This window comes from Delphinus delphis, chromosome 10 (genome assembly GCF_949987515.2).
Source record: "Delphinus delphis chromosome 10, mDelDel1.2, whole genome shotgun sequence".
Classification (NCBI taxonomy): domain Eukaryota; kingdom Metazoa; phylum Chordata; class Mammalia; order Artiodactyla; family Delphinidae; genus Delphinus; species Delphinus delphis.
This window is the reverse complement of record NC_082692.2, coordinates 68,991,681-69,019,123: the sequence shown is the minus strand read 5'-3', so window position 1 is coordinate 69,019,123 and position 27,443 is coordinate 68,991,681. Positions and strand designations below refer to the sequence as shown.

At 45.3% G+C, this 27,443-nt stretch overlaps 1 protein-coding gene across 5 annotated transcripts in view; it reads right to left on the bottom strand.

Annotated features, from left to right (window-relative positions):
- CACNA1D (calcium voltage-gated channel subunit alpha1 D) overlaps positions 1-27,443 on the bottom strand; it is a 322,500-nt gene that overhangs the window by 148,906 nt on the left and 146,151 nt on the right. For all 5 annotated transcript variants that reach the window (XM_060022694.1, XM_060022695.1, XM_060022691.1 and 2 more), the window contains exons 4-5: positions 9,603-9,742; positions 713-855 (exon numbers count right to left, since the gene is read on the bottom strand). In XM_060022694.1, the coding sequence (XP_059878677.1) occupies positions 713-855; positions 9,603-9,742 (283 nt within the window). The remainder of the gene's footprint in view (positions 1-712; positions 856-9,602; positions 9,743-27,443) is intronic.

The window sequence follows — 27,443 nt, the reverse complement described above, 5'->3', positions numbered from 1 at the left end:
AGGTAGAGTAGGCTAGTGGGTGATACAGCATCTCTCACACTGAGGGCTCTCTCTGTGCTCCAGACCTTGCGCTGAAGGCTCTCCCTGCATTACTGCATTCAGACTTCACAACCACCTTCAGGCAGGTGCTACTGTGCCCTACATACAGGGAGGACACAGAAGCATTCACCTCTTCACCCCCGAGTGAGACGGTCACAGTCCCTCCGTGGGAGAGTTAAATAGACTTTCAGGATCCCAGCCCCCTGCTGCTCTCACTTTGAAAAAAGGCAGTCAGTTGAGGCCTCCAACACCCTCATCCCCATAACCCACCACGTTCAAAGGGACAGGCCTGAGAGTGGGAGGAGCTGATGGCAGCAGATGTCAGAGGACGAAGACCAGACTGCAATCAGGAGGCCTGAACTCAAGGTCTCCTGCCACCACCCACTTGGTCTCTGCACGAGAGAAGATTCTCTCTAATATAAAATCAGGAAGACAACAATCACTACTGCCCCCCTCCACCCCCTCCACCCCCGGTCGGGGCTGTCACGGGGACCCGAAGTGACAATACAAGCGAAAGTGCTCTGTAAATGGCGAAGGCCTCCACGGTCACCTGCTGAGCCCTCGGCTGGTGCACAGCAACTCACCTCATCGCACCCTGTTTCATAATCCCGAGACCCACCCAGAAGGATAAAAATCAACAAACTTCTGGCTTTAGGAAACGAAACGTGCTTACTGGGCACTCCTGATACTAGTCGAAGTGGTCGTAACACTCGAAAGGCGCGGAGGGCTTTGACATCAAAGCCTCCCGATTTGCCACTGGAGTGGTTGCCGCCTTCTGTTTCTTTGGTTAATTGTTCCAAAATTACACTAAACAATCTGAAAGAAGAAGAGGGGAAGAAATGTTAGAGTCTGTCACCCAGGGAAGCAAAACAGGATGGTGAGAGTAGTTATTTCTGAACAAGGGCCAATTCTGTCAGGCTGCTGCTTAAGTAGAGGGAAGGAAAAGCAGAGGTAAGAACCAGGCTGTGACTCCTGGCCGTGACCCCTACATCTAGAAGGACTAGGGATGGGGACTGATCTCACCTGTTTTCTTGCCAGTGGAGCATCCTAGCATGTCAGCGCCCTGGCTCCCTGCTGAATCCCCTCTTCCAGTGATGATGGTGGAATTGCCCCAGCAGCTGCCATTTATGAGGACTCACCATGTGCTGAACACTTAAAATTATCTCCTTAATCCTCAAAAATGTTAGGCAGTGGGAGTTATCATGAACATCATTTTACACGTGAAAAAACAAACTTGGCGAGAACAAGTAACTCGCCCAAGGCCACAAACTAGTGGCAGAACTAAAACCTGAATCCAGGTATGTTCGACGCCCTGAGATTCCGTAAGGGCAGGGAACTGTAGTCTGTGTGTTCATTTGTTCATTTAGTCTGTTCCAGCCTAGTGCCTAGAACAGTTCCTGACACACAGGAGGCACTCAAAAAATATGTGATGAATAAACAATGAATGCATGAATGACTTCAAAGTCCCAAATCTTAAACGATATGTTATGCCACTTCCAATACAGTCACTGACACATACACACCCCCACCTCCACCTCCAAAGGGCTGTTCAGGGAATGATGTAAATCACAAGATGCTAAGGAGCTGTGCAAAGGCCAAGAGCAGAAACCTAAGAGAAGGTATTAAGATCGTCATTTTCTCTTTTGAAATGTGAATAATATTGTATCTGGCAGCCACGACAAATTTTTCCCTACTCTCAGAAGGCTTTTCGGATAAAGCTATTTTCAGGCAATCCGCTCATTTGACAGTTACTTTTTTGCTCTTTCAAATAAACATTTGTTCTTTGGAATTGTTGCTTGTTTTTCAGAATAAATAGAAATTTGCCCATTTCAAATAGAATCAACTCTGGCCAATCAGATTGTGGAAATGATTGGCCCAGCAACAAAGAAAAGGTTTCCAAAGTTTAATTAGCAGCAAAGCAGAAACTCTGCACCCACTGGCGTGCCTCTGGATGGCCAAGACACTAAGTCCATAAAACACAGGGTGGTCTGATTACAGTCCTGATGGGGCACAGTCATGTCATTCTGGGGTGTTTAAAGACGGGTCATCTGTTTTAATAACAGTACCGCAATGAGCAATGAACCTGGCGGGGGGTGGGGAACAGGGAGGGAATAAGTCAGGTCTTTACCTTTTCAAAGCTACAGAAGGTGGGCTCTTTCTGGTTCTGACTGGGGAAATATATCAGATTTATGATAGGTCTCTCTCATTAGCATAGTTTTGTAATTACTATAAACCCCTGCAGCAAGGCTAAATAAAGTTAAAAGTCTCCCCTCCAAAACAAGTTCACAGTGTCATAAAAACAAAGCAAAAGGAAGAAAGAAAACCTCAAACTCTTCTGAAATACAGCAGCCACAGGAATTTTCATCCCAAAGGGTTAGGAAAATAATTTATGCAGGTGGTAACTTAAGATTGCTTTCAAGTACCAGTGTACCTTTGCAATGTACACTTTATGGCCCTTTTATCCCCTGTTCTTCGGTGATGCCTTGAAAACAGGTGAACAATGTCTCTCCCATCACAGAGGAGCCTGACTCAGAGAGGGAAGCCGGCTGCTGTTTCCAGACAGCTGGAGGGCTCAAGGGGTCAGGGCATGCTTCCATTCCTAAGAGTTAGGAGGCATTAGGAAAGTCCCTCTCCTCCTCTGGGCCTAAGTTTCCTACTCGGAAAACTGATTAAATGATCCAGAGCCCCGCCCTTCCCATTCTAATATCTACTCCTTTCACTGCTCCCACCCAAACAAAATAAGTACCATGTGCCTGAAGAGATGTGGACAAGAGGAGAAAGTATTTGATCCTAGACTGTTATTAAAAGTTTACCCCAAGACAGGAAGAAAAGGCAAGGAGCTACCCAAACTGACACAAATTAGAAGCACCAGAATGAGCCCCCCATGTTCACAAAGGCTTAAGTGATGAGCTTGAATGTTTGAAATACATGTTTATTGAGAAATTTAGAGGAGTGGGATAAAAGTTGACTCAGATCAAACTCTGCTATAAGAGAATTATATCAGCTCCAGTAGACACGCTGAACCTTCCTGTGGTCACATTATTAACAGTTAACATCTTAGAAATATCAATTACTTTCTTGATGTCTCTGTTACTGGGAATCTTGACAAAAGCAATAGGTCATGGTTGACTTGGAACGGAAAATCCATTGGATGAAGACAGAGTTGGCAGTTGGCAACTTCAGTGAGCAGGAGTTTGATTCAAGGGAAGACATAATAATTTAATTTTTCTTTTTCTTTTTGAACGTTTCTTCTGCTCTTTGACTACAATTTAGTACGTATTTTAGATAAAAGGTAATCTGATGTTCTAACGTTTTTCATATTTAATGAGAAAAAAAGACCAAGTCCAGTTCGACTTTAGTTTCCTAGCCGATTTTTTACTTTTTAAACCAACTTTATTGCAGCTTAATTTATACATAATAAAATACACCCATTTAAGGTGTACAATGAGATGAGTTTTGATGAATGCATAAGCCCCAGTAACAAACACCACAACCAAGACAGAGAGCCTTCCCAATATCTCAAACAGTTCTCTCATGCCTCCTACAGTCATCCTCGGCTCAGCCTCAGGTATCCACTGACTTTATCTGGTTTGTCACTTTAGGTTGTTTTTTCCTTTTCTAGAATCTTACCTAAATGGAGTCATACAACATGTTCTCCTTTTTGTTTATCTTTTTTTGTTCTCTATGGTTTTGAGATTCATCCAAGCTGTTACATTTATCAGCAGTTCATTTCTTTTTATTGTTGACTGATATCCCACTGTATGAACATACCACAATGAGTTTATCCATTCACCTGTTGAGGAATACTTGGGTCGTTACCAGTTTTTCTCTATTATGAATGAAGTCTCTTTGTGAACAGGTATTCTCATTTATTTTGGGTAAGTACCCAGGATAGTCCTGGTAATAGGGTCATATGGCTAGTGTATGGTTAACACTGTAAGAAACTGGCAAACTTTTCCAAAGTGATAGTACCGTTTTCCATTTCTATAAGCAGTGTGTAAGAGTTCCAGTTGCTCCATATTTCGGTTAAAATCTGGTATCGTTGGTCTTTTTACTAATACTAGTGGGTATGTAGTGCTATGTCACTGTTGTTTTAATTGGCACTTCTCTAATTACCAATGACATTGAACATCTTTTCAGGTGCTTGTTGACCATTTACATATCTTCTTTTGTGAAGACCTATTCAAATTTTTTTCCCATTTACCTTCTGGGTCATCTCCTTGAGTTATAAGAGTTCTTTATAAATTCTGAATACAAGTCCTTGGTATGTATTGGGAATACAAATATATGTATTGGGAATATTATTTCCCAATCCGGGCCTTATCTTTTCATTTTCTTCACAGTGTCCCCTTTGAAGAAAAGTTTTAAATTTTCATAAGGTTCAAAATTTCAATTATTTCTTTTATGCCAAGTGCTTTTTGGGTCCTAAGAAATCTCTGCCTACCCCAAAGTCATAAAGATTTTCTCCTAGAAATGTTATAGTTTTAAATATAGGGCTATGATTCATTTTAAGGTAACATTTGTATACGGTATGAGGTAAGAATGGAAAGTCTTCTTTTTCATATGGATAGTTGTTCCAGTGCTATTTGTTGAAAAATGTTTCCTCAACCCATTGAGTCATCAAGGCACCTCTGTCTAAAAACAATTGATCACATCCATATGGGTTTATTTCTAGACTCCCTATTCTGTCCCATTGATCTTTATGTCTATTCCTTACTCTAATATCACACTGTCCTGACTACTGTAGCTTTATAGGAAGTCTTAAAATCAGGTTCCAGATTTGTTCTTACAGATTTCTTTGTCTAGTCTAGAGCCTCTCTAATATCCATACAAATTTTTAAATAAATCTGTCCATCTCTACAACAATCTTACTGGGATTTAGATTAGGATTCAATCTATACCTCAATTTGGGAAGAACTGATATTCCAACAATACTGAGTCTTCCAGTCCATGAACATGGTACATCATTCCATGTATTTAAGTCTTCTTTAATTTCTCTCAGCAGGTTTAGTCATTTTCAGTGTACTATTTATCCCTAAATAGTTCATGGTTTTTGATGCCATAGTAAATAATAATGTCATTAACATTTTATTTTCAAATTGTTCATGACTAATATATAGAAATTCACATGCTTTTTTATACTGACCTTTTATCCAGAAACATTGCTAAATTCATTCAAAACATATAATTTAATATGATTTTAATCTTCTTAAATTCATTAAGACTTGTTTTATGGCCCAGAATATGTCTTTCTTGCCGAATGTTCCATATGCATGAGAAAAGAATGTGTATTCTGCTCTTGTTGGGTACAGTGTTCTAAAAAAGTCAATTAAGTCAAATTGGTTGATGGTACTGTTAAAATCTCCCTATATCCTTAGTGATTTTCTGACTAGATGTTCTATCAACACTCCTCAAGGAGGGGTATTAAAATGTACAACTGAAGATCTGTCTATTCCCCCTTTCAGTTCTATCAGGTTCTGCTTCGTATATTTTGAAGATCTGCTATTGTGTGTACGTGTGCATAGATACAGGCACACACACACACACGTGTGTCTGTGTATATATACACACTTAGGATTATTACATCTTCATGAAATGACACCTTTATCATCATAAAGTGTCTTTCTTTATGCTTGATAATATTCCCTTTTCTGAAGTCTACTCTGTTGGTTATTAATATAGCTTTCTTTTGATTAGTTTTGCATGATATATATTTTTCTGTCCTTTTACTTTCAAATTATTTATGTCTTTATAAATTATGTTTCTTACAGACACTATAGAGTTGAGTGTTGTTTTTATACACATATAAAATCGGATAACCTCTGGATTTTAAGTAAGGGTGGATTTTAAATAAGGGTGAGTTTAAATCTACCATCTTGCTATTTGTTTTCTATTTGCCCTGTCCATTGTTCCTGTCTTCCCTGCTTTTTTAAAAAATTGAGATTTTAAAAAATTCCATTTAATCTCCAATACAGACTTATTAACTATACCACTTTATTTCTCTAGTATCTCCTCTAGATCAAGTGTCAGCAAAAGTTTTCTGTAGAGCACCAGATAGTAACTATTTTAGGAACTGCAGGCCATAGGGTCTCTGTCACAAGTAGTCAACTTTTCCATCCTAGCACCAAATAGCCATAAACATTAGTGAGTGTGCCTGTCTTCCAATAAAACTTAATCTGCTAAAGCAGACAGTAAAATACTTTGTCAGCGTTGGGGGGCAGGGGAGGCAATAAACTCTTCTTGTTCTATGCGCTGAAGTTTGCTGGCCTGTGCTCTAGGGTTTACAACATACATCTTTAACTTCTCATGGTCTACCTTCAAATAACTCCACCAACTGCAAAGCACCTTCCTATAGTATATGGCTATTTCCTTGTTTCTGTCCTTTGTGCTACTGTTGTCATATATTTTACTTTTATAGATGTTATAAACCCCCCAATACACTGCTGTTATTTAAAAGATTTTAAAATGAGAAAAATGTTTTTATATTTACACATGCACTCATCCTTTCTGGCATTCTTCATTCCTTTTGTATAGATCCATGCTTCTATCTATTGTCATTTTCCTTCAGCGTGAAGAAATTCCTTTAACATTTGTTAAGGTGCAGGTCTCCTGATGAATTCTCAGCTGTGGATTGTCTGGAAATTTTCTTTCTTGCTTCAATTTTTAAAGATATCTTCATTGAATAAGAGTTCTATGTGGACATCGTCCCCTAGCACTTTAAAAATGTCAATTGTCTTCTGGTTTGCACAGTTGCTTGCATAGTTGCTTGGCTTTTTCTCTACTTTTAAGATGTTCTCTTTATCTTTGCTTTTGAGCAAATTATGATCATGATGTGCCTTGATGTAGTTTTCTTCATGTTTACTTTGCTCGGGCTTTGTTGAGCTTCTTGGATTTGTGAGTTTATATTTTTCATCACATTAAGAAATTTTGGACTATTTCTTCAAATATTTTTTTCTGTCTCCCTTCTATCTCCTATCTTCCGGGACTCCAAATATATGTATGTTAGATTACTTGATATTGCCCCACAGGTCACCAAGGTGGTATTCATTTATTTTCCATCATTATTCTTTGTATTACTCCTATATCTTCAAATTCCTTGATTATTTTCTTCTATTGAGTCTAATCTGCTGTTAGGCCAATCCAGGGAATTTTTCATTTCAGATATGTTTTCCAGCTCTCAAAGTTCCATTTGGTTCTTTTTTTTACATTGTCCCATCTTTTCTCACTGTAGTCATATATTCCTTTTAGGTCCATAAACATATTTATAACAGCAGTTTTAAAAGTCCTGTAAAGGAATTCTCCACTAATCCCACCATGTCTGTCATTTCTAGGCCTGTTTCTATTTCCTGCTGATTATGGGTCACAATTCTTCACATGTCTAGTAATATCTGACAGGATGCTGAACACTTTAATTATCTGGATTTTGTGGTCTTCCTTTAAAGAGTGTTGAATTTTGCTTTGGCAGGCACTTAAGTTACTTGCATGTCAGTTTGCTCCTTTTCAGGCTTCTTTTCAAATATTATTACTAAGGGTTCCAGATGGTTTTTAGTCTAGAACAAGAGTTGGCAAAATTGTTTTGTAAGGGGCCAGACAGTAAATATTTTAGGCTTTGTGGACCTAAACCACACAACTCAACTATGTGAACAAATGCTGTGACTGTGTTACAGTAAAACTTTACAAAAATTGGTAGCAGGCTGAATTTGGCCCACTGACCACAGTTTGCCAATCCCTGCTCTAGAGTTAGTTAGCCCGTACTACTAATGGCCCTTCTGGGGTCTCCACTGACAGTCCAGGGTGTTCAACGAGGTCTTTCCACTCTGGTTGGTCATAACTTGAACAATTCAAAGACCTATGTGAGTCCTAGTTATTAGTCAGCTATAGCCCCCCAGATTTTCTCTTTTCCCTAGTCGTAATCTTTGCCTGGCCTTATGGACTATCATCCCATGTAGGGTAGCTTAGTCTTTAGCCAAAACTCAAGACGACCCCAAGGCATACTTACAGACCTCCTTCTCTCAATATCTCCCTCGCCGCTCCCACATCATGCCTCTCAAATTTCAGCCACCTCACCCTCCCTGAACTCGTCTCTGTCTCTTCAACTCAATGAGACTACCGCACTCTTCTTGGTTCCCTGTCTTTGTGCTGTATGATAATCCGAAAAATGCCTCCAGAGAGAAAGATGATTTTAGGGTAGAGACAAAAGAAACGGCGCTAAGCAGCTCCATACGCTAGCTGAACAGGAAGTCCAGGGTCAGGAGAGTCACAGCAAGATTATTCCAGAACCAAGAGACCTGCAAGGCTCCTGCTTGCCACTCCTTGTTAAAGTTCATCAAATACAGGAAGGTATGATACGTATCTTCATTTTAGTTCATGCTGCACTACCTCTGCCACAATACCTTAGAGTCCAATGTACTAGGGTGGTTTTTGCAAAAGTTAACATTTTTCTCCATAAGTCTAATCATCCTGTTGGGCTACCACTCTGGATCCCACTTTAACTTCCTGGGTTTGAAAGAACAGGCTCAAAATTTATCTCACTCTCCCAATATCCAGCAGTATTAGTCGCCCATGAAAAGCTAAAGGATTCATGATAAAGAATAATCCAAAAGAAAAATCACCTTGCTCAACTGCAGAAGGCATTTGAATGAAGTCATGGAGATAAAAACAGAAAGGCCATTTAACATTCTCTCTATATAGGAGAAAATATAATTTTAGGAGCAACCCATTTTACAGCTAGGCAACTAAGACTCAGCAAAGGAATAGATCTTATTTTCCTATGTGGGTATTTGGTCCAAAGACCCAGCATTCCTCTGACACTGATTCATTTTCTCTTGCTGGAAACATTTCCAGGTGTTGAAGGACCAGAATGACACAGGCCACTGTTTTTCTTTTTTTTTTTTTTTTTTTTCCACTGTTTTTTATTTTAACATTCTCCTTTAACTGAAACTGTTGGTGTCTTCTTCCTGTGACAGGATTTGGGGAGAAGGCTTGATTCTTTGCATTTTCTGGTTAATTTCATTTCATGTTGGATATCTGATATTTTTCAAACACTTGTTTTGTTATGTGAAATGGGATAGTAGCGTGCCACGTCTTTTCTCCCAACTCAGCAGAAAAAATTAATAGCTTTCCTCAAGGGATGTTAAATAGCAGAGTACCTCACTGCTATGAAGGATTTATTACTTTTTTACTGTTTTATTTTGGTTTTTTAACTTAATGGGGTGTTAAGCATAAGAGCTGTACACGTTGGACTCAAAGCACCAGCAGGGCTGGCCTATTTGTGGAGGCCCAAGGCCCTGTAAGATGAACCCTGTCACATCACAAGCTGAGCTTAAACTTCCTTCCTTAACACGTTACTGAAAGAGGGAGTAACAACAAGAGAATTTCAAATTGGTTTCTGCCCAGAGACCGACAGCAGCATCATCAGGCTTCAAAGAACTCCTGACACATTCTGGCAGCAATCACTGGCACGAAGGACCAACCCTGTTCCTTTAAAATACTGTTTTCTGTTACTCCCCACCTCCCATTTCCCCCCCCCCAAAAAAAAAATTCCTCAAATAAAAGGGACTTACCCTACTATTACTATAACAAAATCCAGTAAATTCCATCCATTTCTAACATAAGCATTAGGATGTAGCAATAATCCATACGCTATAATCTTCAAAAATGTTTCGACTGTAAAAATAATCAGGAAGGCATATTCTACTTTTTCCTGTGAAGAGAAACAAAGAAATTTAAAAAAGCGGGGGGAGGGGGAAGAAGAAAAGAAACAGGGATTAGATCAGTATCTCAGAGATATAAACATTCTTCTCCAAGCAAAGTTTTATTATGAGAAATGGAACAATTAACACTGCACCTGGAGCAAGAAGGCATTTTAATTCTAACACTGAATTTCTCATAAGCAACTAAGTGTAAAACACTTTTCATCAGTGGCTATATTACTGCACTTTGCAACCTGCCTTGATGTGTGTGCGGTGACTCTGCCTAGGACATAACAGCACGTTTGTTATTTGCACACATTTGCAAAATACAGCGTGTTTTCCTCCCAAGATTGCCAAATCAGGCCCAGAAAAGCACAAGGATGCAACAAAGATTCCCACAGGGCTTTGAACAGAATATCCTTTGGAAGAAAGCAAATTGCGTCTGCTTTGACCCTCTCTTCCTCTCGGGTTTCCATCTGCCTTCTAAGTCAGGATCATCTTTGTCACTGAGCAGCAAGGTGACCTCGGCAAGTCCCTCCAATCCCTTGGACCTAAGTTTCCTCACCTGCACAGTAAGGGGAGGGGATTCAGGACAGCAAGTCCACAGCCTCCTTGCTGGCGTGCTGCCTCTCCCGGCTGACACTACTGATGGGTCACCACGCACGTTCCCAGGGAGCCTGGACTCAGCCCCTGAATCCTCCTCTTCTTCCAGACTCAGCAGCCACTCCCATCTGACTGCCACAGACCTCCGAGATGCCACCCTCAGGCTAGAGGGCTCTTAGGACCTTTCCAGTTCCAACTCATGCGATTCCATGAGCTGGAGAAAATGCATCCATCAGCAGGTCTAAAAATGTTGGCTCTTTCCTCTTTTACAAAGGTTTTCTTTATACAGCTTTGGTTTCAATAGAAATATAGACCACTGAGATGTGTGCGATTAATTTTACAAGAGGCATTTGCTGGCAAAAAGCTATTGAAATAATAACTAAATGAAAACTCGTAAGTAATTAAAACTGTCCCATACGGCCCATAAAGTCCCCTGCTGATATTAATTCCCCTCTGTGAGACCTGAGGAAAGTTACCAATGCCTCAGGAAAATGGAAGTCACAGAATTCATTTATTAAGATACTTGGCGCAAGGGGGTGAATAAATTTGGCTCAGGAAATGCCTAGTGAGCACCTCTTTTGCGCGATGGGCCCCACACAGGAGCCAAGGTAAGAAAAATGGCTCCACTGTGGTCCTATCTTCGAAAGGTTTAGTCTGGTGCAAGAGGTGGGGGTTCAATTGTGGTACACAGAGGACATCCCAGGAGAGGGAACTGACAAAGAGCAGCTCTGCACCTTCATAAGCAGTTCTGCCCTCTGATAAGGCCAAAGGGTGAGACAACTTCTCCCCTGCAAGGACTTGCTTTGTTCCATGTGAGCACTTTTTTGCCTAAGCCACCCTGGGGTCTAGCCGTCCGCCGCCAGCGTGCCACCCCTCCAACGCAGACGAGCCCCAGTCCCGAGTGGGACTTCACCAAGTCTTACCACTGCATCCTTCCTCTTTACCAGCAGGGAAACCATCTAACCCCGGCGGTACCCCAGGCTTTACCCCCATTATCGACTCCCCACTGGTCACACTGAAAAGCCAGTTCATCGGTTCTCCCCCCCTCCAACTTCCCTGTATTCCTAACGTGCCCCCAGAGCACCCCTTGATCCTCAGAACACCATCCTAGCGGTCTAATAAATTCCTCTGTGGTGTCACTTAGCCAGAGTCAATGTGTTTTCAATTTTAAAAGCCTAGCTCATCCCCAACCTCCACACTCACGCTTCGTCCAGATCTGCCATCAGGTCCTGCTCTCAGCCTGGCTCATCTCATCCCATGCACCCCGCACCCCTCAGCAGGCTGCGAGGCCTTCTCGGACCACGACCTACTCCCTCCGCACAGCCAGCCACATCCTCCAGGCTGGGGTGAGCCGCTGAAACCTCCCAGAGGAGCAGTGTGCGTGCCCCCTCGTGCCACACGCAGACCTCCAAGGACTCCTCTGTTTACTCTCTACACTCCTTGTGAGCCTCGTGAGAGCAAGGGCTCGTCTTCCCGTTCACTGCCACATCCCTGGGTGGTGGGTTCCCAAGAGAGGTGCACTCAGGCCACCGTGGATATTCTGAGGAATAGAGACTGACTTTGCTACTAGCTACAGAGGAGAGATCCAGGAAAGCTTCAATGAGGCAGTGACGCTAACTTGGAGAGCTAAAAGGAAAAGCCACTCTGTGGCTTTAACAAGAAGCAAAAAATCCCTGAATAAACCAATCTGCTGTACTCAAATTAGACCCTGACCACCAAAGGTAGATCGTCAACATGTTTTTGCGAGTTAGAGTTGTAAGGGAACAAGGTAAGCTGGAAACAGCACGTGGATTTTACAATTCCTCTTCCCGTTTTATCCTTTCTGCTTTATTTACTGGGCCAGACGGGGAAAAAAAGGCTTTTGCTGCCATCAATATTCATAGCAGTTATATCCCTATATCAACACAGCGCTATAGTGCAGAGCAGACAAACAAGACAGGGAATAGAGAGTACACCTACCAAACACAGCTTGTTTTTCCTCTTTAGCGTTTACTTACAAGTAATTTTGCCACAATAATACAAGGGCCATTCGTGCAACTGAATTGTTTAGGGTTCTTTTATCCCCCTCTCTCATCCTCCTCTCTCTCCTTTTTGAAGACTTTGGTTTCTCTTTCCAAAATCCTCAGTGCATTACTTGATGGAATTGACTATAAGAAATATAACCTTGCTGTAACATGATTCTTTCTTACAGAGACTCTACCATGGTGCCAGGTGAACAACCACAGCCTGGAGAGCACGACAGACCAGTCTGCCCAGAAGCCAGTGTCATCCTGGTCCCCAGTCCTGCCATTTAAAAGGACTCCAGGGCTTCCCTGGTGGCGCAGTGGCTGAGAGTCTGCCTGCCGATGCAGGGGACATGGGTTCGTGCCCCGGTCTGGGGGGATCCCACATGCCGCGGAGCGGCTGGGCCCGTGAGCCATGGCCGCTGAGCCTGCGCTTCTGGAGCCTGTGCTCCGCAACGGGAGAGGCCCCAACAGTGAGAGGCCCGCGTATCGCAAAAAAAAAAAAAAAAGGACTCCAGTAAAACAAATACACCTCCACATTTAAGCAAATGTAGTGTTAAAAAAAAAATCTTGCAAAACAACAATCATGGGAAGGGGAGGTAATTACTTCACAAGAGGACTGTTCATTTGAGAAAAGAATGTTGGGTTAGTGATCTGAAAGGAAGCCGCCAAAAAGTCAGGTTCCTTGCAGGGTGGGGTGGGAACGTGCAACTGGCTGAAGGACCGTGAGACGTCGCACAGAAAAGATATGGAGTCAGCAGCTGGGATGGAAGAAACCACAGAAAGGATGAAGGAATGGGATGGCTGAAAAGAGGCGAGCAAGGGCCCTCAAGAACTGAACATGAAATGAGGTGGCCCCTGGGCAGGGACTGCTCCTTAAAAGCCCTAGCCCAGGCTAAACAAAACGAGTACATGATTCCTGCACCCCAGTCTCCCTGCATTTGCCAGGCACACTCAACCAGCCACCAGCAGGGATCCGCCTCACTAGCAAGGGATCCTGGGTGGGCAGGGCCAGCAAACCATCTTTTAAGAAAGCACCAATTCTTCACCAGAGACCACCCTGTTATGTGGATGCAAAGTCCCCCACGAGACTCAAGTCACTAGAGAAATAAAGGCTTAACATCAAATTCTGCAGCCTGATTTATCTGCTTTAAACAGTGAAGTTTCACCAAACAGGAGAGGCTCTAAACCAACAGTCTCTAAACCAGTTAACCCCTCACAGAGCCTTGAGAAACAGAAACTGTCAACCGGCAGGGAATAGGAGATGCCAGGATCTTTGACTGTACTTGGTTGGCAGCTGTCCTATTTTTAAGCATTGCTTTACTAGTGCTGTGGTACTAACATCCATCCATCCACCATCAATCTACCCATCCGTTCATCCATTCATCCTCCCATCCATCATCTACCCATCTATCCCTGAGCACCTGGGTCCTCCTCAGAAAGCCTGACCCCTACCCTCACAGAGCTCCCGGCCTGTGTCAAAAGATCAACAAAGGCTTGATGAGCCATGTAAGTGTCACCTCTCTGCTTTGCTCATCCACCCACAGGGCCCAAGTCTTTGCAGTGGTCTCCTGGCCTACACCCTGGCAGAAGGTACAGAGTCTCCCCTCCACACACATATCCCTTCTGTGTCCTGCAGTCCCGGGGTCCCCATTGGCAGAGATCATCTCTTACTGTCTTTGTAACCCCAGCATCCAGCACCATACACGGCACACATAAAGTACGCACAGGTGCTAATAGGAGGTAGAGAAGAAAAAAAGAGAAGGAATTAAGCAACAAAGCCAGACTGAAAGGGGACTATAAAAACATGAGAACTTGGGATTCTAGCAATACGTACCAAAAAGCAAAACAAGCAAGGTAGGAATCTTTCTAAGTTACCAAAAACCCTTCCTATAACACACTTGGAATCAACAGTCAGAGTGTAGAGACAATAAATAGCTGATCCCAACATCTCACAGGCCCTCTCTCTCAACCCCAGCCTGAGCCCCTGGTGAACGCCCTCACCTTCCACCCTTCTGTACCTTCTGGCTTGCTTGCTTCTCTCCTGCAGGAGTGTCCACTCCAAATCATGGGCCGAGTTGCTCCCTCCCACTGTGTTCCCAAGTCCATGCTTTCCCTTCTCCATGCCTCTGCCCACGCTGTTTCACCCACCTGGTGTGCCTACCCCCGTGTGTGTCCACTCCCCTCTTTGGTGAGCACACAACCCTGACACGGCAGTAGCACAAGCCCAGCACAGGGCTGTGGAGAGAACGCAGGGCTTGGAGCTATATCTGTGTTCTGCTGGCCCCAGCTCAGCCCCTGACTGACTCGGGTCCACATCCGGTTCCCTCGCTGTAGAATGCCTCCCCCCACCCCAACCCCCACCAATTCCCACCTTTTCATCAGGCTAAGTTCTACTTGTCCTTTGAGGCTCAGCTTAAATGACACTTTCTCAGCAAAAGCTTTGCTGACCTCCCAGACAAAATTTGGGCCCACTGTCAAAGCTCACCATATTTCTGCATAGCCCTATTCACAATGGAAAATTTTAATTAAAAAAAAAACTACCTCTTTGATACTTGTCTCTCCCAATAAATGATAATTTCTTATAAAATCAGAGACCATTTCTATTTCATATGTCACTGTATTCCCAAGTCTGTCACAAAAATAGACACTGAGTATTTATAAATGAAGAAATAAATGAGCAAAAGGAGAAGTTTTGACCAAACATTATTCAATAGCCCTTCCTGCTAAGACATTCCATAATTGTTTTAGTCAGCTCAGGCTGCCATAACAAAATACCATAGACTGGGCGGCTGAAACAAACAGAGGCTTATTTCTCACAGTCTGGAGGCTGGGAAGATCAAGGTGCCAGTTGATCTGATGTCTGGTGAGAGCCTTTTCCCTGGCTTGCAGATGGCTGACTTCTCATGATGTCCTCATCTGGCCTTTCCTTGGTGGAAATATACACACGGAGAGAGAGATCTCTTCCTCTTCTTCTCAGGGCACTAATCCCAACATGAGGGCCCCACCCTCAAGACCTAATCTAACCCAAATCACTTCCCAAAGGCCCCACCTCCATACAACATCCCACTGGGGCTGAGCTTTGAACACATGAACACGGGCGGGGGGGGGGGGGGGGGCGGGACACAGACATCCCACCCATAAGAATACTGCAGGCCCTGTCCCAGGAAAACGCCCATGGCTAAACACCTGGGAAGAGCCTCACAGCTCCTGCTCTGCACCCACAGCCTCCCCACCTCTAGTCAGAGGGAGGAGTACCCACAAGGGCAAATCAGTCAAGGGTGATGAGAGGTCCAGGGCTGCAGGAGCACAGGTGTGAGGGGAGGGGGAGGATGAAGGGACTGAGGGACACCATGGACTTGGGGGTGGGAGTGAGAGGAGGTAAGGTTCTAAGGCTGAGTCTCTGTTTCTCACCTGTAAAACAAGAAGCCTGAGTGGATGATGTCTTGCAGTGTGAAATTACAATTCTCTATGACCTGATGAGCAATGTCCAGACTCAGGCTTCAGAGGGAAGCCGTGTGAGGGACCAGGGACCCCAGGGAGGACAGCCAACCAGGAGCAGCAAGACCCAAGAGCAGCCATTGCCTTGTCAGGTGACCAGGTCACCCGAGGTTGCCCGAGAGACCCTCCCACCTGCTGCCTCACACATTCCAGGAGGTGCCCTCGGGAGCTGTGGCCACTCTTACGGGGTTCTGATGTGTGATTCAACCTCCAGTAAACTCTACCGGGGATCACGGGACGGGGAGCAGCAGGCGGCCTCAGCTCAGAGTGCTGGGATGTAAACAGAGGTAATGCTTTCCTCTGCAGGTATTAATGAAGAACGTACTTAGAGGGCCGCCAATGGGTAGCTGATGCCACGTTCACATGAAGAGACTGGCTGGAATAGGCAGCATGCCTTCCTTCTTCTTCACCTTTGGTTTCTAAGTTCAAATTGTAGAGCACATGCGAGTGAGCCCATTTCTTGTGGCACTCGGCTAAGCTATTTGCCCCTTCTGCTTCTCAGTTTCCTCATCCATAAAACCAGGATACTCACCCTTGCCCACTCAGGTGACGGTGAAAATCAGATTCAGTGAAGTGGGAAAGAGCCCTGTGAACCATCAGAAACTCACCATCAAAGGCCACCGGGACAGGAAGGGGCAAGGCCGCACTCCCGGGCTCTGGAAGTGGAGTCCCAGTAGGAGGACCAGGAGATGGGACAGAAACCTCATAGGACCGTCATCAGCCCAGTGATCCCATGACCACCCAGGCCAAGCAGGGCCACTGCCCCGGATGCCGTCCAGAATGTACCCGAGATGACAAATGAAGGTGGCCAGCAGGTGGCCTGGCTGACCGCTCCATGGAGACCAACTTCAAAGCCATCTGGTCCATGGGAAGAGGGCAGAGGAAGCTGACAGGGCACTCTCGCTGGATGTGGCCTCACTCTTCGGCAGCACAGAGGCAGCTGCTTCTTGGCTGCAGGGGTAAAGCAAGCAGCTGGCAGGGGGTGGCTCACTATGGTTCTTGCCAGCCAGCAAAACTCGCAGGGTAACAGCACCCTGACTTTCCTCTGAGAATTGCTCCTTTCCTACTTTCAGTCCAGGGGCCACAGGGGTCGGCATGTGACCCAGGTTACTGGTTCAGGGATAGGCATGTGTCCCAATGCCCACCAACCAGGTCCAGTTAAAGCTAGTCCTGGGTTTCACTCAGCCACTAGGACAGAAGTTCTGTCATTGGCTTGACTGAGCTCTCAGAGGCTATAAGCCTCTGTTACCAGGGGGACATAAAGATGAAAAGGCAACACCTAGGGAAGCCAAGCCAAAAGATGAGGAGAGAGCTGAACAGAAAGACAGAGAAGCGCAGACAGAGGAAATCACCTAGCTCTGATGCTCCTGTATGAGCCCCTGGATCAAGCCGAAACTGAAGGCAAAATTCTCTCCCCACTTTTGGGCTTTTCAGTTACAAAAGCCAATAAACTGAGCCAGTTGAGCTTCGGTTTTGGGTCAATTGCAAACAAAAGTCCTAACTAGATACTGGGGGCCTACAGGATCACTCTGCTTCTCTGAAAGTTAAAGCACCTAAGAGGATCTTCAGCAGCTCCTCACTTCTCCAGAGATTCAACTCCTTGGATGATGCCTTTTGACCCACAGGCTCAGCGATGGTTCTCTGTGCACAGGACCCATAAGCCCTGCAAGTCACTGGCTCTGGGAATTCATCTAGGCTCAGCTTTCCAGATTTCCTCCTTCCATCTCATCCATTCTCTGTTGCTGTCTTCAATTCCAACTGGTTTCTGGGACTCTACACACTCCTGAAAACCTGATGCCTCAGACTTGGGCTGCTTCCCATCCCACTCATCCTGGGACCCCTTGGTAGTGGGTACATTCTATGGTTGGCAGCCATACACCTCCTCACCCAGCTTCACCACGAAGGCACTGCCCACCTCCACCCCACCTTGCTTGGACTTCAGGCACCCTATTTCAATTTAATTCAACCATATTCACTGGGTATCTGTTCCACACCAGGTGCGGTCCTGAGCACTGGGGATAAAAGATGGCTAAGACAGTGTCCACGTCCTGGTGGAGGACAGCCGATGTATACACAAACATTTCTAGACAGAGCAGACGACGATCAAAGCTAAAGCTGAGGACGGGGCATCTCCTGTGGGGAGATGTGGGATGGCGCAACTAATTGTGTGTGGAGCGTTTGGGAAAGCTTCTTGAAAAGCAGAGGACAGCATCACATCTCAATTCCTCCATCTGGCATCCCCAAGGACCTCTACACAATCTGTCTATGCTCTACGTACCAACAAACAGCCGATATGTTACCCCGCCGGGCGCAGGGCCTCTGTTCCACCCAGCTCCCTTTCCTCCTCCACGACCCCCTCTGCTCCCGTCTGTCAGCGCCCATAACACCCTGCATATACGTCACACTCACTGGACCCTCTGGTCTCTGTCACTGCTTTTCTCCGTCACTGAAAGCATTTTTTTTCTATTGATCTAAATCCTGCTCCACCCTTTCAGAGAAGACTGGGGCGTTTCATTTCCCCTGAGTGCTCTTCTGCCCGCCCCCCTTTCAAAAGCACGATGCACTTATCGGGGAAGGCAAATGACCGCTGTGTGCCTACCGCCTCTGCTCCCCAGGCACCCCTGCAGCAGACACCCCTTGCCGGCCTCCAGCTGGCACTCCTCCGACTGCACCCTAAAGCAGCTTCACACGGTGCCCAATCAGGCATCACCCCCAGACTGGAGTGGGCATGTGAGTCAGAACTATTTGCCACCCCAGAGTTAAAAGTTGCACCACCTGCAGTTAATCATGAAAGTAAATCATAACAAATGCTTGAGCACCATTGTAAAGCAATTATACTCCAATAAAGATGTAAAAAACAAAAAAGAGAGATACGTACCACAATGTTCATTGCAGCTCTATTTACAACAGCCAGGACATGGAAGTAACCTAAGTGTCCATCGACAGATGAATGGATAAAGAAGATGTGGCACATATATACAATGGAATATTACTCAGCCATAAAAAGAAATGAAACTGCGTTATTTGTAGTGAGGTGGATGGACCTAGAGACTATCATACAGGGTGAAGTAAGTCAGAAAGAGCAAAACAAATACCGTATGCTAATACATATATATGGAATCTTAAAAAAAAAAAAGTTCTGATGAACCTAGGGGCAGGACAGGAATAAAGACACAGATGTAGAGAATGGACTTGAGGACACGGGGAGGGGGAAGGGTAAGCTCGGACGAAGTAAGAGAGTCGCATAGACTTATATACACTACCAAAGCAGTAGGAAGCAGCCGCATAGCACAGGGAGATCAGCCCAGTGCTTTGTGACCACCTAGAGGGGTGGGATAGGGAGGGTGGGAGGGAGATGAGAGAGGGAGGGGATATGGGGATATATGTATATGTATAGCTGGTTCACTTTGTTATACAGCAGAAACTAACAGAACATTGTAAAGCAATTACACTCCAATAAAGGTGTTTAAAAAAAAATGCTTGAGCACCAACTACGTATGAGGCCATGAAAGAAAGCAGAGAGAGGCAAGGCACTGCCCTGCTTTCCCGAGCTCTTGGTCTAAGCTGGGCAGGTGAACCTAAGAGGTGTCGTCTTGTATTATTTGTAGATTGTCACTACCTTGAGGGCAAGATCCATTGCATCTACCTCTGCAGACCCTCTCACCGTACAGAGCAGAGAAATGAGCACTTAGCCTCAGTAAATGCCAAGATGGCATCATCCACAAAAAAAAAGGAGAAAAAAAGCAGAGCCCGATGCTGCATGTCTGAGCACCTGGGCGGAGACCTTGTCTCACTGTCAGGGAGCCCCACCAGCAATTCTGACACCCAGGCCCAGATCCATTCGCCTCTCCTAGGTGGAAGTACAGAGCTAGTCTTTCTTTCTTAACTGTGCCAGGCCTTTACATCCCCTTCTGACAGCTCAGGTCAAGGTAAACAGCAGTGAGATTATGTGCCCTGCATGGGGCTGATCAAAGTAGCTTGCTGCCTCCCTGAGATCTAATGGGCCCAGGTCATGTGAAAACTGCCAAGCCCCATCATTCTATAAAAGAAGTCTTTTCTTAGTATTGCTTCATTTGCCTGACACAAACCAAATGCTCCCACATGTCCACTTCCTCGGCTGAAAAGAAACGGGCAAACATTTCAAAATGGCAGGAACTGAGTAAGTTTAAAACCAAACATCTTCATTTTGACAAGAAAGCAGTCATTCCTTTTCTCCATTAACAGAGGCTTTCACATCTGTCTATGGTTAAATTTCCTGACATCTGAATTCTAAGTGTAATCTCATTTCACGCCCCCGACGCTCACTTGTACTCCTATAAACACACCATGTGCACACCTGCACACAGTATCTAAGAAAAGAAACATGTTCCTATCTCTCATCTCAACTGATTCTCCAAACTACGGAGTAAGACAGGCAAAGACGGGATTACTATTTCCATTCATGTATGAGGGTCACAGTCAACAGGAACAACAGAGAGCAGTAACCGTGCCCTCTGGTTTGAAGAGACCTTACTGCACCCACCTGGTGGGGAAGCATACTTCCTTGCCAGTCCCATGGCCGCCAAGTCTCACCTGGGCTTTTATGGAGCTCCACCAGGACCTCAGCCTCGGGTCATCCAGGCAACTTGGACGGAGCCGCCTGAGGACGCACCTTGGGGGCGGAGCTGCCGACTGTCATAGTGTTGGTGCCTGGTGGGCAGTGCTGCCCCATTTAAGTCACCTGTTCAGATGCACTCTGACCTTGTCCAGATGACAAGGAGCCTGGGGTCAGCTTCCAGATCTGCCCCTTACTGGCTTTGTGGACTCAAGCAAGTGACCTGACCCCTCCTTGCTGCTGTTTCTTCATAAAGTGAGAATACGAAGGGCAGAAGTGGGCCAGGTTTGCTGTTGAATGTGAATGAGGCAACACACGTAAAACCCGTGAGCCAGGGTCCATGTGGCGCACACACCCATGGACGCTGGCTCACTTTACTGGTGCGTCCATGTTACACGCTTCCCTGGCCTGGCCACGCCCCAGGAACAGCACAGGGCCTGGCACAGAGCACCTGCTAACTACTCGCTACATGGGCACTGGGTCCAGGGCCCAGCTCGCTGCCCACCCTGCAGGCCTGCACACCCCCAGGGCAGGCATCTCCCCCCCCGCAGAGGGGGCCGGACCGGGGTCAGCACCTGCTCCTCTCTGAGGGAGTCAGACGCCCATCTAGCCCAGCTCCTACACCGCCTGGACTGTCCAGCAAAGTCTGCCTAGGGCCCATCATAGAACAGGACACTCAGGAGGTGAAACAGGGCCCATATCCCAGGCCACGTGTCAACCGTGACCGCAAAGGTGGGTTGGGGGAGCAGGCACCATTCAGCTCACCAGGTGTGTCTCTCCACCATAAAAACCAGTCTTTGGGACGAACAACCCTCATTCACAGTCAGCTTTTCTCCAGTAAATGTAACGAGACCATAGGAACACAGATCATTTCTTTCTGAATAAATTCATAAAGACATGAATCAGTGTTTAAAAATACATAAAGTGTGGAGTCTATAACTGAGATAAAATACGTGATACATTTATTCAGAAGATTAATTACTCCATGCCTATAATTCATCATTGTTTTAGTATTAGAAAGTAAAATGAAGTTAATTTAAAAGACATTGGGTGGGTTAAAAACCAGGCACCACCTAATTGTGGTCCTAAAGTAGAAATCAATACCCAAGGCCATGACTAAGCAGAACTGAGTGTCTGCAGACCCACTCCAAGCTGGGGAGCATCCCTCGCATTGACCTGGCCTTGCCAGTCAAACCTCTCCCTCTTCTGTCACTTACCAGCTGCCAGAAGCCGGGGCTGGGGTGGCCAGCAAGGGGGTGCAGCAGGGGTGTCTGCCACCATCCCCCAAGCTCAGACCCGCACAGGCTTTCTATGAGTAATTCCATTCTCAGAAAAACTGGTGGCTCTGGAAGCAGTCACTAGAGGGGATTCTGTTTGGTCAAGTGGCTAGGGTTAGTTCCGAACCTCTACAGTTCTTTTTAAGGTAACTTTTTATTTAGTATCTGCCTCGCTCCGGAAAAGAACTCTAGGCAGCAAGAATATAAAAATTTGAAGTAAATGAGTAAGAGAATGCTAGACGGCTGTTTAAAAGAAAGTGGGAGATCTACATGTAAGGGCAGGGAAGGATGTCTGTGATACATTACTACAGGAATAATGCGAATAACAGGATCCCTTTGATGTCTGAGGAAGTCTCTTAATAAGCCAGTCTGCAGCACAGACACCTGAAAATGAAAAGGCTTGCCTCTGAAAGCAAGATCACGGGGGACTTTCTGTCTCTACTTTTAGGTATGTCTGATTTGTGGTTTTCTCACTGAGCATCTTTAAAATCAGCTGGAAGTCTAAATATTTGGGACAAATCATAAGATGAGAAATTAAAATTAACAAGGAAAAGAAGATAAAATGAAACAGGAATAAGATCATGACAAAGATGTGCACTATGAACACATTTTTATTAATGTGTCTCTGAGATTTCTAACAGCTAACGTGGAAGGAAAGCAGACCAGTGACACAAGTCACCTTATCTTTTGAATGAAATTGTTTCTCAGAACAAAAATATTTCTCCAGAGGATTTGCTTAAAGGAATCCGCTGACAATATGAATTGAGCACTAATTATAGGAATTCGATTAATTTTTGCCTGTCTTCATGGAATGTACACCGTAATGGAGAAGACGTTTAACGTGGAATGAATATGAAGTTCATTTGGTGGTGTACATCCAGAAATTTTTGAAAAATGAAATAAAATAGAACGGAAACTATCGGAATGCATGGCAAATATGAGAATTTAGTGAGAGTAAGTATATTTTCATCAAAGTCATGTTTTCAGATGATTTATACATAGATGTTTGGGAGCTACAACGTAAAATGTATACACTACCTTGGCCAGCCTCTCAAAAAAAAATGTTGACAAACAGAGCTCTGGAAGCCAATAATCTGGACCGACCACTGGACACCAGTGGGGACTAATAACCACTCTCTTACCCTCATTCTTGGTTACACACACTCTCCCCTTCCACACACACACCTGTCCACAAAACCCCTGAAGGTAAAAGGTATTTAAAGAATCCCTAACTGTGTACAGGGCCAAACACCCAAGAAGCAAACCAAACAGTCAAAAAGAGTCAACCCAGGAAGGGATGGGAATGAGGCACACATCCTAGGCGTGTTTCTGGAGGAAGAACCGAATCTCCACATAAGGAACCAGAGACGCAGGACAAGCTTGGGCAGTGAGTTCCCTGCCTGTCCTAGGAGAAGAAGTGAGGCCATCTTGGAAGTCAGCTGTCTCTAGGTTCACCTGGAGAGGAAGGAAAGGAGAGTAGCTGAGACCAAGATGGGAGCTTTTATGAGAAGGAAGAAGATACAGGCATCTCATTGGGGCACTGAAGGGAGGACAGGGTGGGGAAGGCTTTGAACCACAGATCAGAAGGCACTCCAGAGCCCCAGTAGCACCGTCCTCCAATAGATGGAGAAACTGAAACCCAGAGAGGGAAAGGGCAGCACCGGCACGCCGAGCACCAGGGGCAGGAAAAGCAGCAGAGGACACCTGGGTGCTGGATGTAGAAAGGAGGGAAGGTTCTAGCAGATTTGATCTACCCCACAGCTTGCCCACCTTCCCTGATCCACCTCGAGTCCACATGAGGGATGGCTCATAAAAACCAGACCGGGACAGGGAGTGAAATGACACCCACACTGGGCCCTAAGTGGGGCATCAGGTCACAGAAGCAGGGTAGGGAGCATGGGGGCATGTGAAGACCTGGGCCATGGTCCCCACCCAAGACCGGAGCTCGTAGGCCAACGAGAGTCACATGTATCCCCTGGCGGGCCCGGGGCTGCTTGCCGTCAGGCACACACACCTCCTAGATGGGAGCAGGGCGATCGGGGCAGGGGCGTCTATAATTCACACAGGAGCGGGGGACACAAGGGAGAAATGGGGTCCCTCTTCCCTAGCTGCTTTATGGGAAAGGTGGTTGGCTAGGGTAAAAGGCCCTCTGAGCTGGGCGGGCTCTACAGAGCCTCAGGCTGTTCTTCTGAATCATGTTTTTGTGTCTTCATTCATTGGAGGCAATGAAGTCTTTCCCCAGCTTTCTTAAGACTGCAGCAATCTCCCAAAAGAACACTCTTTTAAGGAAGCACAGGACTGCAGATAATGAAGAATAGTTGCAAACCCGGTTCTGCTGGACCAGCTGCGTGGCCCGAGGGCAAGCGCTGAAATTCTCAGGCAGCAGTTCCCTCATCCTCTCAACGGGGCCACCACCACCCTGGGGGAATTAAGGCTTAATACTGATGGCGCAAATGCCTGGCACATGGCTTGCCCTCAATAAAGTGGCTCCTGTCATCACGCGGCTGTGTTGTTGAATGTCCACGGAAGGGTCTCCACAAGCGTCTCCCCAGTCGAGCGTGGGGCTCTGGAAAGTTGAGAAACCACCCTACTCCTTTCACTTTACACGCCACAGTGAGGCCCAAGGGGTCGCACCAAGCGCTACCCCTCAACCCCACTGTTTGTACCCTGTGACAAAAAACAGTACCGCAGGCTCTGGAAACACAGGAAGGAGCCTAAACAGACAAGCACCTTGAAATCACAACCACTAAAGTCCTGTTTGGCTACAACCACAAAACCTACATCCATCCCGTTAATTCAGGCGGAGGCAGATGCCTTTTTAATGGTTTCATAATCACTAAGATCAATCATCATTTTAATAATGATTAGTGTTGAGAAAGGCAACAGGCTTAATCATAACTGCCTCAATTCAAAATTCATTAACACTCTGTGACCAACTGAAATCAGCACACTTGAGGCTCTCAATACTTCGTAAGCATACCTCCTAAAAGACCTGTCAAGCTGCTTAACTTCTATACTCTGTATTTTAAAGCTGCCTCTATATGCCAGCATAGTTCACTTTCCACAGTCACTTCCCAGTGAATTCAGTGTTCAGGCGAACTCCTATCTTTAGGATAACTTTGAGACATATGAACAGAAGATCCCATGAAAGCTTCGACAGCCAAACACATGCTATTTGCTGAATATCTAGGTTCATTATTTATAAAAACATCCTAGTGAGTTACAATAAAATGGAGCAAACAAATACAGGTTTTTCTTTCATTACAATAGCGTTGGTGAATCAGACCTCAAATGTCTAGAGATTACCACTTTCTACAACTTGTGATTCTGCTCAAATGCCAAACTTAAAAAAAAATCCAAATCCAGAACAAATGTTCAACTGTAACATCCAGTCGTGCATTTTTTTCACAGCCCAGACATATGAGAGCACAGAGAGAGGCAAAGATGTGAGATAAGTCTACTCCCTCCTTACAGCCAGTAAAAGGTAAATAGGTCCTGTATCACCTCTGTAGGGCCTACAGTCCACCAGTTTGTTACTGACTTTTAAACAACCAGACATCCCTCAAGGCAGGATAAGGACAACTGAAATCTAGCTGGATGACTTCTGACTACCCGTTGTAAGCTGGGTAGCACAGGGAATTTTAGAGTCAGACAGCCTGAGTTCCAAGTTCCTACTTGATCCAGCTGTATAACCTGGGACAAGAACTTCACCCTTCTGAGCCTTGGTTTCCTAATCAGTGCCAGTCCTGTCAAAGGAATAAATGAACTAACGTGCAATGCCCAGCGCTTGTTAACAATATACGGTTATTATTTTACTGGGAATTGAGGGTAGAAGTTCAGGTCTTGACCTCTTTTCTAATACGACAGAAGCTCTCTCAATTGATTTGCTTTTAACTATCTGGTCAGATGAACTGACATTCTTCTGGGTAAAAGATAATGACTAAAGCCCACGCCATACCAAACCCATGTGGCTCCCAAGTTAATTTCTAGAAAGATTATACATTTTTGTCCTCAACACTTGAGTTGTACGCTTGTGACTGTAACTACCTAACTTAACTGCATGGTGCTTGAAATGATGAAACATGAGTGCAAAAAGAGTCGTTGCTTACACAAAAACTCAGCTGAATCCCCTGGAAGTACTTGATAAGAAATGTTGCTGAAGGGTTTGTTGTGGAGTCGGATACAGGTCAGATGACAGCAAGGGAAAAGGGAAAACCATACACTTTCAGAATCGCTCTCTACTCTCTTCTCATGTATCTTTAAGTTCTTACTCTGATCCAAATAAAACACAATCAGATACCGTAGGTATATTACAGGTGTCGCTTATGCAAGAAAGAAAATGGGCACCCTGACCAGTAGATGCATGATACTCAAAAAAGCCTTTGGGGACTTCCCTGGTGGTCCAGTGGCTAAGACTCCACACTCACAAAGCAAGGGGTCCAGGTTCAACCCCTGGTCAGGGAACGAAATCCCTCATGCATGCCGCAACAAAGATCCTATGTGCCACGACTAAGACCCAGCACAGCCAAAAATAAATAAAGAAATATTAAAAAAAAAAAAAAAAGCCTTTGGCCCGACTCCAAAATATTGGCAAATAAATGTTCAGTTATATAGTGTAGGTTAAAATTATCTCTAAGAAGTGTTTCTAACTTTTTTAATGAGTCTCCCTATAACTGACTTTTTAGAATAACCAAGTTATAGGTCAGATTAAAGGGCAGGAGCAGGAAGAGGCTGGAGGGACTAACCAGGGCTCACCTTGTCCTCAGTTCCCATCTGAGGTCTAGCATTTGACTATGCTCACCATGAGTTTGTCTCTAGAAAGCGCATCATAGGGTGCAAGTGCATCGTCGGTCACTGGTGAGGATATACTTAAAAGGATATCGTACTGCTCTGGTGACCTGACCACTTGTGTGATGCACTGAGACAGCACCAAGTACCACCCACTAGGGACTCGGGCTTGATGGCGGTAAACTTTCCAGAGCTGAATCCATGTTATCATCTCTGTCCTCTTGTGTGCCAGAGTATGGGAATTGTGTGTGTGTGTGTGTGTGCGCGCGTGTGTATGTGTGTGTGTGTGTGTTGGTAGTGGCATTATGTGCTGGGGCAAGAAAAAGGAAAGGAGGGAGGCGATGTCAGTGAGCATGACTGAGAAAGCATTTGAGCAAGAAAGACCTGCACAGTATCACGCATGGGAAAGGAGGTTGGCAGCCCCTGGTAGAAATTCACAACTGGTGAGAATTGCCCAGAAAATCATCCAGGTGCTGACTGCTAACCCCTCACCTTAACCATGACTTCATTTAAGTTGTCAAGAATTCTTTCACTCTCTATTTCCTTGTGTTTGATGCACAGTTCCTGAGGTAGAGTGAAGAGGGGAAATGAGGCATTCTCTCGGGAGTCTACATAAATCTCTGCAGGTGTGATCACATCCTCAGGAGAAGACTGAAGACCAGCCTGGTCTTACGTCCTCATTAACCATCAGCAGGAGACTTGTGTTCATAGAAAGGCCGTCAAGCGAGTACTACCTTCTGGGGCTGGATTAGACTCTCAGTGACAACTCAAAACTCATACTTCTCACTACACCAGGGGCTGGTGAGTCACGGCCCACAGGCCAAGCCTGGTCCACCAGCCACACTTTTCTCACCAAAGTTTCACTGCAACACAGCAGGGCTCATTCGCTTCTGTACTGTCTATTGCTGCTTTTGCACTACAACAGCAAAGTTGAGCAGCTGTGACC